General features: G+C 35.9%; 2 protein-coding genes and 1 long non-coding RNA gene across 3 annotated transcripts; 2 read left to right on the top strand and 1 right to left on the bottom strand.

Annotated features, from left to right (window-relative positions):
* Nucleotides 1–7,198: 7,198 nt before the first annotated feature.
* Nucleotides 7,199–9,049, bottom strand: LOC130818862 (uncharacterized). The gene is made up of 2 exons (XR_009044017.1): nt 7,745–9,049; nt 7,199–7,449 (listed from the first exon to the last, which is right to left on the bottom strand). It is a non-coding gene; the product is annotated as an uncharacterized LOC130818862 (long non-coding RNA).
* Nucleotides 9,050–9,943: 894 nt separating this feature from the next.
* Nucleotides 9,944–10,663, top strand: LOC130818401 (uncharacterized). The gene has a single exon (XM_057684568.1). It carries the CDS (start codon nt 9,944–9,946, stop codon nt 10,661–10,663), a length of 720 nt encoding a protein of 239 aa, XP_057540551.1.
* A 423-nt stretch (nt 10,664–11,086) lies between these two features.
* Nucleotides 11,087–14,330, top strand: LOC130818399 (uncharacterized). Its single transcript, XM_057684567.1, has 2 exons — nt 11,087–11,553; nt 14,261–14,330. The coding sequence occupies exons 1-2, from the start codon at nt 11,087–11,089 to the stop codon at nt 14,328–14,330; spliced, it is 537 nt and encodes a 178-aa protein (XP_057540550.1).
* The last annotated feature ends 359 nt before the right edge of the window (nt 14,331–14,689 follow it).

The raw sequence follows: 14,689 nt of genomic DNA, 5'->3' as shown, positions 1-14,689 counted from the left end.
TGCTCTGACGTCATCTGGATCATTTACACATTTAGTACCCAAAATCGACTCAGGACAAAACCATCCAATTTTTATTGGAGGTTCGCAAGAATTTAGCTCCTCGTACGCCGCACTAAACTCACGAATAAGAAAATTTTGTTAGTAATTCGGTTATTAAAAAAATTAAACAACAATGCCTAACTTGTAAGATAATGAGCATCACCTCATATACACATGGATAAGAGCTACGTTCAGCATCTCTCCTCTCAAAAATTGCCCAATGTCACTGGGACCAATAATTACAAACGGGCTTTCTTGAGAGAGATCTTTTAGCTCCGCATCAGTCAAAATTAGAGTGCTTGGCATCGACTTTGACCCAGTCGACACCTTTGCTGAGAAACCGACCTCTCTCCAAGATCCCTTTGGACTCTTTTGCTATTTCAATTTATACAATTAAATTAGTGTAAGCATGCAATTAAAAAAATAAAAATAAATAAGGTACAAATGATTCTTACCATGTTAGTGAATCGGACCCAAGCATATGGCTATGTGACGAAACTACCTAGGGCGTCTGATAGTTTCTCAAGGCTCCATGCTGGCATTGGAATCGGGAGTGAGAAATCTTCAAACCCCTTTACATTAGCTTCCACGGTCACACTAATGTGGCCACTTGTAACAGGCATCAAATGCACTGTTTGGACCTCTTTGGTTGGCTGGGCCACACCATATGCAACCTCAGTTAAGTCGCCATCACTAGCAACACCTAACTGAGCCAGCAAAAGAGAACAAGGAGTCGCCTCCTGAAAATTGCGTCGTTTAGTATTAAAATATTAAAATGCGTTGCAATTTAAATTAATAAGTGCTTATATATTTAAAAACTATGTACCTGTAGCATTGGCTCCGGAGTTGGCTCCAGATTTTGAGCAACGAAGTTTATGGTCTCCGGTGTGGGGTTTTCCCCTTCAGGGAAAGTAATGGGCTGGGGTGCTACGGGGGTAATGGGCTCGGGTGTTGGTTCGACCAAAGCATTAGGATCCCCATGTTGACTTTCCTGATCCTCAACAATCAGGTTTACCAAGTCAACAATGGGTGCTCCCATCTTCTGCAACACGGCGGCCAGTTTGGCGAGAACGTCCTTCGTAATCTCTGTTCGGAGGGTCGCTACTTCATCCCGCAGCGTCGTTCGGGATTGAGTAGCAACACACTCTTTTTCGAATGCCTTCTATAGCCCCATACGGACTCCTCCTTTTCCGACTACACGCCCACTGTGGTCTTTCCCTAAGACCATATGCAATGCGTCAACATTGCCTCTTGGCGTGAACTCCCCCGTAGCTTCTTTTTCCTTCCAGCCCATCTGTTCAAATAAAAAGTGACATATATAGCAATTAGTATAAGTAAATCAATGCCAAAGAATACAAAACAAATCAAGAATATACTTAATAATTTCAAAACTCACCATAGCATCAGCAACCTTCTTCGTTTCCGGATCATTAATGGTAAATTTACCACTTGCATCTCGGGAATGAAGCCCGCAATACCAATCACGCACCCGATCTCCAGCAGGAGTATTCACGGATGCGGAGGTAGTCGTAGATGAGGGCGTGGATGAACTTTGATTGGGGTATAAACCCGCATCCACCCACTCTTTTCGGACCTCATCGTACGTTTTCTGGCCCAAGCGATAGTAAAACTTCCTTTTGCTTGTAGAATCAGAAGCTTTACCGCGCTTTTCCTAATTAATCAATAGAAATCGAATGTCATGTATTAGTTTAATGACTGAAGCAAAAAAACTAAATTCAAATAAAAAAATATAATATAATATGAAATACTTACTACTTCTATGGGTGTTGTTCTTTTGGCAACAAAGGCCTCCCAATTTTGACCTTTTTGGTCGTATGGGCACGGCTCTTCGTAATCCAGCTAGTTACTAGCTTGGATTTGAAATCTCTGAATCTTTCAGCAACAGCTGAAAGAAACAAATTCTTCTTGTCCTCATCGCTCTCGATGTGGAAAAGATTCTACAAAAAAAAGTTATATTTATTACTGTCAATTAAATTAATTTTAAAATGTAACTAAATGAGTAAAAATAGTAAAGTTGCTTACCACAGTATCATTCCATAGAGAGTTCTTCAGACCCTCTGGAACCTCGTTCCATGCGTGCAATATGGAAATCTTGCGGATACATAGGCCCACTTGTTTTCCATATTGCCTATGCCATTTTCCGCAGGGTTGACCCAATGCATTGTATTACAAATGCATGGGTTCTGTGACTTTGAGGTTTTTTGTAGGACCTCACCTTTTTCTTTTTTTAGTGGTAGTGGGAGCATCCGTTGGTTGGGTGTCTTCAGTGTCATAATGATTGTCAATTGGTGGAGCGTCTTCAGCCATACGCTCGTATCTCACAATTTGGTCCTCTTCACTGTCGTAACTACGATGCTCATTATCCGAGGTCTCAATCTCGGGGACAATTTCGTCTCTGAATAGATGCATTGTATATCAGTACCTGAAAGAGTATGAATAGAAATATATTAGAACATAAGCTAAGTTATATTAAGAATATAACTATGATTTACATTTCTAATACTTTCAACACAATAATATATAACAAATAGTGTTCTGTGTAAAGTTTCATGCAAAACAAACCAAGTTCAAAAAAAACTTTAAAAAGCTTTAAATTCATACCTTGTGAATCACTTAATTCAAATGTATTCCTTCCGTGTGATCTACACGCATATAACCAATATCTACATAATCTACATCATCTTGATCCACTGATTTTGGATTGATAAAGGGAGGGGAGTCTTCAAAAGCTTCATATTCTTTCTCATCCTCAACATCACCTATACCAAGGATGCTTCTTTTTTCCGGTACAACAATAAACCATTTTTTATCAGACGGGTCTACAATGTAGAATACTTGCTTGGCTTGTGTGGCTAGTATAATGACTCCTCACTATCACGCAAACGAGCTAAGTCTACAAGAGTGAATCCACAAGGGTCGTCATTTTTTATGCATTGTCGATTATTATCTACCCACTTACATTTGAAAAGACCAATATTGAAAGTAGAGTAGTCAAACTCCCATATTTCATGTACCCGCCCGTAGTATACCAATTTAGCATCAACCGGCGCTTGATCCTTGGCACTCACATAAAATGTAGATGACGCAAAAATAGAAATCCTATTATTCTGTAGATAAGATGACTTCTTGTCTTGACCCTCAGTCCAAAATGTGAACCCATTGACATCGTAACCCTCATATTTGTTGGCATCATCACGCGGACCAAAAGCTAATGACTTAACAATTTCGGATACACCCTTGAGTTCTTCGCATATTACTCGATTATGAAACCAATTAATAAACGTCTTGTTATACAACTGCATCAATGCCCTATCCCCTTTAGAAGGATATTTTGCGCGCAATATATCAAGATGCTCACTCAAAAAAGGATGAACTTCCGGAATATGATGCAACACATACAAGTGTGCTTGTAGAAGGCTGTCTCGAGGAGGTGTGACCGATTTTGAGCCAATTGTTCCTTTTCCCTCAAGCCTTCCTTCATGTCTAGAGGTGGGAAGTCCAATAGGCTTTGTCATGGCCAAATACTCGGCTATAAAGTTACTAATCTCATCGCTCACAGTGCCTTGAATCATATTCCCCTCGGGTTGTGCTGGATTCCTCACCTTGTTTTGTAAAACACCCATGTGTCTTTCAAAAGGATAACACCACCTTAAAAAAACTGGGCCCAAAAGCTTGATCTCACGAACGAGATGGACAATAAGATGGACCATTATGTCAAAGAAAGAAGGTGGAAAATACATCTCAAACTTGCATAAAGTTACAATCACGTCGAGTTGAAGTGCATCAAGTTTAAAGGGATCAAGAACTTTACTACAAATTGTGTTGAAGAACGAACATAGCTCGGTAATAGCATATCTCACATGTTTTGGCAGTATTCCACGGATTGCAATTGGTAAGAACACTTCCATCATTACATGGCAATCGTGAGATTTCATGCTTCCCAACTTCAGCTTACCATTTAGGCTCACAAATCTCTTCATGTTGGATGAGTACCCAGACAGAACCTTAATGCCATAGAAACACTCACAAAATGTCCGTTTCTCTGCTTTGGACAATGTGTAGCAAGCTGGAGGCAAATAAACTTTGTCATTGCTCATCTTCTTCTTACTGCCACCAACTTCATCAGCTCTATTTCTTTTCTTACTCACCTTAACATGTGCCCACAACTCTAGACGAAGACCATTACATTCAAACCAATCTCGCACGGCCCTAACATCCTTTGTCTTACCCGGAATGTTCATAAGAGTCCCGAGTATGGCATCGCATACATTTTTCTTTACGTGCATAACGTCAAGACAATGCCTAACCTGTAGATCTCTCCAACATGGAAGCTTCCAAAAGATTGATTCTTTTTTCCATAATCGGTCTTCACCCCCTTGCACTTGCCCTGTTTTACCAAATACAGTCTCAACTCCCTTAATATGTTCATAAGCCTCATAACCGGTTAACGGTCGACTAGCTACACGGTCCTCAACCTCCCCGTTGAACAGCTTCTTCTTCTTACGATATGGGTGGTCTCGTCGGAGGAACTTCTGATGGTGCATGAATACGTGTTTGCACTTAGGAATCCACATGGATTCCACGTCATCAATACATATTGGGCATGCTTTCTTCTCTTTGTTCTTATACCCCGATAATTTGCCATATGTCGGAAAATCATTAATGGTGCATAAAAGCATTGCACGCAAGGTGAACTCCTCATTAGCATATGCATCAAACACTGAAACGCCTTTATCCCACATATTTCTCAAATCCTGAACGAGAGGTGCAAGATATACATCTATGTCATTGCCAGGTTGTTTAGGACCCGAGATAAGAAGCGAAAGCATAATGTACTTACGCTTCATACACAACCAAGGTGGCAAATTATAGATCACTAAAAGTACCGGCCAAGTACTATGTTGAGAACTAAGATTACCGAATGGGTTCATTCCATCCGTACACAGTCCGAGCCTTAAATTACAAACCTCATCCCCAAAAGTCTTATGCAACCTATCAATACTCTTCCACTCCGGAGAATCAGATGGATGTGTGAGCAAGTGACCTTTCTTCACCCTATCTGCATGCCACCTCAAATTTAACGCATCTTTCTTTATAAAAAACAAGTGCTTGAATCTAGGTATTATTTGAAGATACCACAATACCTTAGCTGGGGGCCCTTTAGCATCCCCAGCCCCTTTACACTTGTAGCACGATAACCCACACCTAGGACACTCGTCTAGGTTCTCGTTTTCATTCCGATACAACACACAATCATTCGAACACGCATGAATCTTCTGGTACTCTAAGTTGAAAGGACACATGAGCTTTTTGGCATAATATGTCGACTTTGAAAGTTCATTTCCCTCAGGAAGCATTTCACCTAACGCTTCTAATAACATTTTGAAACTAGGGTCACTCCAATTGAACTATGACTTAATGTTGAAAATTGTCAACACTGCTGTTAGTTTGGTGAACTTTGTACGTCCAGGGTACAAAGCTTTTTGAGAAGCCTCTGTCAACAAGTCAAAAACACGAGGAAGTTTTCCTAACTCATCCTCGACTCCCTCCATCATCTCATCAACACGATACACATCCTCATCGACATTCTCTTCATCTGTCTCATACCCATCAACATGATCTACTACATCCTCATTGACATCAGCCACATTATTGACGTCCTCAACAACACTTTTCTCTTTGTAAACTTCCTCCTCACCATGCCAAACCCAAACATGATATTGAGGCCTAAACCCACGTCGAAGTATGTGCTCCCTAAGGATATCAACACTATCTACCTTTGATACATTGCCACAACTGACACATGGGCAATAAAAACCAACTCCCCCGTCCTAACTTGATGTTCAACCGCAATACTACAAAATTCTAATACGCCATTAATAAATTCCGACGATTCAATGCTTCCATACATCCAAGAACGATCTTTTGTCATCCTAATTAGTGTGATTAATTGATTCAAAACAAAAATAATACAAAACTTTTAAACATATATACTTATTTCTAACAAACATATTTAACCCTAAAAAAATATACTTTGAATAATTAACATTGTATAACCTTAGAATTATAACATTCAAAATATAAATAACAAAATTAAATCATTTAACATTAGAAATATAAGTATTCTAATTCTAATAATTAAAGACAAGTATAACAACAAACCACATTTCTAATGAAATATGCAAATAATTAACAAACCACACAAACCACATTCACAAATAATTACTAAATATGCAAATAATTAATTAACAAACCACAATTTTAACTAAATTACTAAATTACAAGTGAAACAATAAAAATATAAACTTGCAAATTTACAAAACAAATAGAAATTACCTTGATTTTGTGGGTTATGTAATAATCTACAAAGAAAAAAAATTAGCACTAATTTTCAAATGTATTATATTGAACTTGCAAACCACATTAAAAAGAGAAATATAATAATACCCTATAATTCATATGCAGTAATTTAACAAACCACATTTTAAAGGTTTTTCGTATGTATTGAAATTAAAAAGAGAAATAATACCTTAATTCGTGAGTTTTGAAGATGAACAAGACCAAAAATGCCTTTGGTTTCAAACGTTACGGTTTTGAAGAATGATGATGAACAAGAACAGTAGAAGAAAACCGCTGTACTGTATGTGTTCGAAGTTTATGCAAATTCGAAGTTTGAAGTTTAATTTGATAATGAACAAGAACGGTATTGAAGAATGATGATGGACAAGAACAGTAGAAGAAAACCGTTGTACTGTATGTGTTCGAAGTTTACGAAAATTCGAAGTTTGAAGTTTGATAATGAACAAGAACAGTATTGAAGTTTGAAGTCTGGAATGGAACGAAGAAGAAGGAAAATAGTATGTGTTCGTTTGTGCGTGTGGTATAAGGAAACTGAAGGGTTTCTCATGAAAATATAAACGTTAAAATTTAAAAGGCGCCATTTTAATACACTTAATTGCTCCGGTCATAGCCCACAACCGCAGCAGTTAAAATTCTTCATGGACTATTTGCTGCGGGCACACCATCAACCGCAGCATTTGAGTGTGTTATTTGCTGCGGGCACACAATCAACCGCAGCATTTGAGTGTGCTACTGAGTATTTGCTGCGGTCGAGGCCTAGAACCGCAGCAATTAATGCTTTTTTTTTCTTATTCTTTTTCCTATTTATTGCTGCGTATATGCAAAAACCGCAGCAAATGATAAGCAGCAAATACGTTTTTTATGTAAAAGTTAAATTTCTTTAATCATAGCAAGGATAGTAGTGTGATTAAGAAAGCTATGGTTTGCTGTGATAGTGACTTGTTCTTTATCGACTTTATTGAAAACTCCAAAGCAATGGAGTCCATACTTCATTCTACCATGAGGTGAGTTCTCTTTCTTGGAAGGGTCCTGGAACCAACATTCAAATGGTGAGAATGTGAGAGAAACAGCATTATCAGAACATAATTTATGTACTGATAAAAGATTGAATCAAACGCTAGGAATAAAAAGCACATCTCTGAGAGTAATTCTGTCATTAAACTAGATATCACCAAATTTGGTGACTTTTAGTCTTCCACCATCAGAATTGTAACTTCAAGCAAACTACTATCAACTTTTGTTGATATTTGTAAACAAATTAATAGTGTTGCACATGTGATCAGTAGCACCACTATCAATAATCCAGTTGTGTGACATAGAGTACCTGCTAGTCAGCTAGGTTACCACATGTAATGAGATTAGAATCATCTTCAGTAGCATTTTCTTTGTGTTCCGTTGCTGCTGCATTGTTGTTAAGTAATGCCATTAGATTGTTCAATTGCTCTAAAGTCAATCCTGTACCACCAATATTCGTACTGGTGTCAGAGAGTTCACCATGAACATTAGCAGCGATTTTCTTGCCTTTGGAATCAGGACATCCATGTATTTTGAAACATCATTGAATGGAATGACCTCGAATCTTGCAGTGATCACAAAAATAGTTGTTGTTTCTTTTGGTTCCTCCATTCTATCTCTTATAATTATGGTTCCTTTCATTGCTTCTGTTTTGATCATGACTCTTCCTTTTATCAGCAACAAACGCCATATTCTCACTACCTGCAAAGATAAGTTTAAATATATCTTTGTGCCTTTCCTCCTGAACCAAAATTCTATTAGCAACCTGTATAGTAGGTAGTTCCTTCATTATAAGAATATTTGTTCTAGCTTGATGAAATTGATCATCAAGTCTCATAAAAAAGTGAATAAGTCTTTGATCCTGTTGACTCTTTAAGAAATTTTTAGTGAGAGTACATGAGCAGTCATTACAAGTGCAGATTGGTACAAGATCCAAATGATCAATCTCATCCTAAAGAGACTTCACGCGTGGGAAGTAATCAGCCACTGTCATGGTTGAGGTTTGTGTGAGATTTGCAAGTTCTTCTTGCAAACTGTATAATTATGCAGAAGATGAATTAGCAAAACCTTTCCTCTAGATCATGCCATATTTCATGTGCATTGTTATAATACATGATGCTCTTAGCAATGACTCTATCAAGAGAAGCAATAATCCATCCGATGACCATATTATTACACCTCTCCCAAGACTTTGAATTAGTTGAATTAGAAGAAGGTTTAGGAACGGAACCATCAACAAAACACAACTTATTTTTAGCAATAAGACCTATTATCATAGATCTCTTCTAATCGGCATATCCTGAACCATCAAAAGGTGTTGAAACGAGTTTTATGCCAGCATGGTCTGAAGGATGAAGGTAGAAGATGCTTGTTGGATTTTAAGTTGGACCTACCTCAGAAATCGCCATGTTTCAATGCAAAAAATATTGAAAAAACGAATGAAAAAAAGAAGGAAAGAATGAAGAAAGAGTAAAATCTAAAGCTATTTTGAGTGAAGCAGGATATCTTGCTCTGATACTATGATAAAAAAATGCATTGAGAAGCTACATAACAATGGAGGTATGAAGATATGAGAAGAACAAAATGCTAGCATTCATATCAGAGAGAAGAGAAAAGTTGTATTTCTGAATGAATGTACTGTACAAAGGGAAAAGCATATTTATACAATATCTAGAAACAAGAAAAGGAGAGAGAAGAATAAAGCGTGACAAGCTAGCTATAAGAGCACCAATTATGGTGACCTTTTAAGAGGTCACATCATCTATATAGGACAAAAGTGTAAATAATGGTGACCTAGAATTAGGTTGGTCATGCAATTGATCGATGAAATAGATCCATTGATGACCCGTGCTTTCAAAAGGTCACCCCTTTTTTTAAAAAAAAATTTCGCTACGTGTCGCGATCTCATTGGGCGCTGAAAAGGTGATGGCTGGCTCCGTGACACGCGGTCTGCCACCCTTCCACGTGTGGCATTTTGATTGGCTGCCAAAAAATAGCCGTTTACAATAAACGACTATTTTCGTATTTAATTAATTTTTTTTAAAAAAAAAAATATACCAACGGTCATATTTTTTCGAGATCTATAAAATGAGACCCATATTGATATTTTTTGACATAATTTTATATTCACATATTTTCTTCTTATTTTCCTACTTTTTTTGTTAAAAAATACCAAAATAATCATTTTAAAAATCCCCAAAAAAAATTATGGATTCAAATAACCCAAATTATGGAAGAAATCCAAGTAAAAAAAAAAGAAAAAAATTTTCTAACTATCAAAGTGCTCAAATTCAGTATCAAAATCCTCCATTCAATCCTCCATTTTTTCAAAATACTCCAAATTCTTCTTTCTATATTCCTCAAAATATCCCAAATTCATCTTATTATGTTCCTCAAAATATCCAAAATTCTCAAACTATGTTTCACCTCTATCATCAATCTCACAATGTCAACTCTAATATTGATAACTATTTAACTCCGATAAGGGGTGAAATTAGACGAAAATGAGATGGAGTATGATGATGATGATGATGATGATGATGATGTGAATGAAAGAAATGATCAAGATGATCAATATGTTGAAGACGGAGGAAATTCTATTCATCATGTTGATGCTAGGCTCTACACCCAACCATCATTTCAAGATCTACTTTCACAATTTGGTTCACCACCGAGCTTCACTCAATTGGTTCAACCATCTCAACAGCATCCTTATGATGAAGCCCCTATACCTTCAAAGAAAAGTTGGGATTTGATTGAAGATATTGCTTTTATATATTCAGTCATGAACACAAGTACAGATCCAATTGTAAGCACCAACCAAAAGATAAGAGTGAGGTGGCAAAAAGTTAAGGAAGCTTATGAAGCAGCGAGGATGGAACAACCCCATCTGATCCCACGAAGAACCACCGACATGCTTAAATGTCGTTGGGGTAGAGTTGCTCCAGCATGTTTGAAGTGGTCTGGAAGTTATGACGAAGCTCTTAGGAGGAAGAAGAGTGGCACGACAGACGAAGATATGCTTAAAGAAGTGCATTTAATCCATCAAAGAAAACACGGTAACTTAAACTTGATTGAGCAATGGAAAATTTTAAGAAAGTATAACAAGTGGAAGCAAGTGGTAAAAAGTAATCAAAAAAACAATTGTATCAACAACCAACTGGTGGTGTTAGTAGTGAAAGTAGTGGGAAAAGATCAAGGACGGACGAAGATTCTGAAACACCAATAAGTGAACCTCAAGGAGGATCATCCACTCGCCCCGAGCGTGTGAAGAAGGCTAAGGCTAGCATGACTGGGAAAATGGTTGCATATCAATCAATTCAAGCTTTGAGTGCATTTGAGAGAGTCTTCGACTTAATTTAGAAATAATGAAGGAGAAGACAGACTTCAAAAACAAAAGGAAGCCCGAAAACAAAAACAACTTCAACTGGAAGAATATCGAATGAATTGGAAGATCTATCAAACATTAAGCAAAACGGAAACTCTTCAGTCATGGGAAGCTGATATGATGGTTCAACTTGGACAATACTTTTAGAATTACAATTTTCAGAAGATAGTTTAATTATGTAATGTCTTAATTATGTTTTAATTATGTATTTTTTTCAATGATGGTTTATTTATATAATGTTTTAAAATGATGTTTCAATACGGCATGGCTTACTATCTCACTGATGGCATTTATCCTAAATGGGCTACTTTTATTCAGTCTATTACTGAACCGCAAACAGCAAAAGCAAGGTTATTTGCCCAACATCAAGAAGCAGCAAGAAAGGATGTGGAGCGAGCATTTGGGGTGTTGCAAGCTCGATTTGCAATAATTAGAAAGCCATCACTTGCTTGGGATGAAGAACGACTCTCTGATATAATTACTTCTTGTATAATTATGCATAATATAATAGTGGAAGATGAAAGAGATACATATATACACTATGCTGATGGTAGAGAATTCATAGGAAATCGTCCAAAAGGTCAATCGGAAGGTACAAGTGGATTAAATTATGACTTTGAATATTACACAGATAGAATTGTTGATATCAACCGATACTTGGCAAATAAGGATGATGTTGAAGATCGACAAACATATTTATCCTTAAAAGATGACTTGGTTGAAAATATCTGGTAAAAGTTTGAAGGGAGCCGCAATTAATGTATCATTTAGTTTTTTAATTTGTGTATTTGTTTTATGTATGCGCATTATAATCTTTATTTGAAGTTAACGAATTTTCCTTAATTATTATTAATGTCTACATTTATATTTATTAAAAAATATTAGTTTTATTAAAAGAATAATTTTTTAAATTATAAAATAGTAGATCTATTTTAATCAAATAAAAAATTATATTAACTTTGTACATGAAAATATTATCATAAAATAATAAAGATAAATGTTAAATAAATTAAGGAAGAGAAATTATGGTGGGGTAGAAAAAAAGTAAGAAAGAGAGAATGATGACCTTTTAAAAGAGGTTATTGTTAATAAAATTAGATTGAAAGATGAACTTTTAGAAGAGAGAAAAGTTGTGAAATAGTAAGATACTTTTTTTTAGGTCATGAGTAAGGATGCTCTAATGTGGCAATGGACTAACAAACAAAATAACAAACTAATTGCAATATGCACTAACAAACTTATTTGCATAATGCACTATGTAACAGAATCAGATACATTTTGGTTAGTATGAGAATTTGTATGTTTAACAGTCTGTTTGAAGTATTGACTTAGCATGGATCAACCGTCAATGCTAGGTGTTTGTGGGCTTGTGGGCCCAAGCCCATAGATGCTCCGAGGGTGTGTCCACGTGAGTAAGCCCACGGGTGATTACCTACATAATGTAGTAGTTGTACATTAATGTAGTGTGTGATGAGTAGTTGTAAGAGCTTTGATAAATATTGTTAGAGTATATAACATATCATGGACCTGAACTATCAGTTTAAGCTGATGGTTGAGGTATATACTTTAAAAAATATGTCTGCTACTTTTTTTCGTAGAAGAAACATAAGTTTGTAGGACAGTATTGGCATTAATCTGCTAGCTGATTGCAGATGAAATGATAGTCGTTATTAATGACTTTCTAATCCTTTCATGATGGATGGGGATGGAAGCAATGGCTAATGTTGCTTGTTTATCACTGTTAAAGCAAGTGCCAATAATCTTAATGATGACGTTAACTTTAAACATATAATCGAACATGCTTTGTCTTGTACTTTAGAGAGGGTCGATAAAGATGTGTCGGATATGGGTAATTTAAGGTTTGGAACGGTTGATAAGAGTTGCTTGATCAAAGCAACAAAGAAAGAAGCAGACTGTGAGTGGCTCGACCAACCGCTCGATCGAGTAAAGTCTAGCTCGACTGGTCGAGCGGTGTTAGCTCGGTCGAGCAAGGTGTACAGAACAGGTCAGTAGCTTCACTGGAAGCTTGCTCGACCGAGCGAGGTAGTGGCTCGATCGAGTGGAAGTCCAGCAGACTACTTTGGATCCTGTTTTTGGTCAGAATTTTGTAGTGACTATGCAATAATGTGGTGCATTACTCTATTGTTTATTGTAATGTTTATTGTTATGGTTAATTGGGATGTTAATTGGGATGTTACATGTGAGTTTATGGTGATTTATGAGAGAATACTAAGAGTGATGAATATCTTGCCTATAAATAGGATTCATAACTCATAGTAACATTCACCACAAAACACACATATTGTTGAGAGGGTTATTGTATTGTTAGAAACTTGAGAGTGTTCTTACTTTGCTTTAGTATTTGTGGTCTTGAGAGATTGTTCTCAAGATAAGGGAGGTTTATTTGAGGGGGAGGTATTCAAGATACCTCATGAACACTTGTGTTCATCTTTTGGGGATGTATTCAAGATACCTCATGAACACTTGTGTTCATCTTTTGTATTATATTTTTCATTTGTTTTTCATTGTTGAACCTCTTTGAGACTTTCGTTTTCAATCACATATAGTATGTGCCATGGCTATGTACTCAGCCTCAGCAGTACTTCTTGCAACAATGATCTATCTTTTTCATTTCTAAGAGATAGGAGAGTAGATCTTCTAATAGTAGTAGTTTATCACAATAAGCAGTACGGCTTGCAGTTGCATTATTGGCCAAGAGTAGGGCTGAACAAAATTTCGTTTAAACCGTAAATTAAATCTGACCAAATTGTAATTTTAGTATTTGGTTTGGTCTACGGTCTAAATGGTCTGGTGTGGTTTTTTCAAAAAAAAATTACGGTTTACGGTCTGATCTCGATTTTTGTTTAGACCAGACCACAAACCTTATTATAACGAAAAACTATAATTTTTTAAAAAAAAGTTGCTACCTAGATATTTCAAGATGTAATTATTTTTATAGAGTAATGCTCCCTTTAATTCACGTCCCTTGTCTCATTTAGGTTTTTGATACTATTTGTTGATCACTCTTAATTTGTACTATATTCATAATCTAGACGTTAAGATATAGTCAAGTGTGAACTTGTTGATTCGTCTCAATGTAGAATTTATTAATATCAAATTTTTATAATTTTAAATTATACACATTTAGAGATAGTTAGATCAAATTAATGCATTCGAGGCCAAAACTAAATGGGACAATTGATGTAAATATGAAGGAGTATATAGTTGAATGAAGTTGATGCAATCAACTAATTATAAATTATTATAGTTGGAGTTTGCAGGTTCAAAATATTTTCATAAAACATATATAAATTTGGAAAAAATAAAAATATAAAAAAGCGTAGACCAGACCGTTGTAGAACGGTTTGGTTAGTTCTAGTCTAGCGATTTGAACTCCGATCCGTTCTGAAAATAATTTAATCTGAATTTTTGTTTTAGTCTAATTTTAGTGTCAGGGCAGATCAAACCGAACCATGTGCAAGGCAGAGAATGCAATGGGCAGCAGTAGCACGGACTAATAAATTAGTAATTCAATTTAAACAATTTTGGTACCAATTGTAAGACGCTACGATTTACACATAAATTTATTAAAACACATTTAATTATCTTGAAATAATTTAAAATGTATGCCATCAACATTGTATTTAAATAAAAAAAATAAAGAATCAAATCGTGGTTTTAATGGTTTGTTACAATTCATGTTTATATGTTTTTTTTTAAAAGCAAATTCTTGGTGTATAGTGATTTTAATTTTTATATTTTAGCAATTAGTCCCTCCGTTTATTTTAATTTGCACTTAGTCATTTTATTTTTTTTAAAAAAGAATCTAATAATAAATTAATAAAAATATCATACCCACATGTACAA

The sequence above is a fragment of the Amaranthus tricolor genome, chromosome 7, assembly GCF_026212465.1.
Source record: "Amaranthus tricolor cultivar Red isolate AtriRed21 chromosome 7, ASM2621246v1, whole genome shotgun sequence".
Classification (NCBI taxonomy): Eukaryota; Viridiplantae; Streptophyta; class Magnoliopsida; order Caryophyllales; family Amaranthaceae; genus Amaranthus; species Amaranthus tricolor.
The sequence above is the reverse complement of the archived record's forward strand: the minus strand, read 5'-3'. Positions and strand labels throughout refer to the sequence as shown.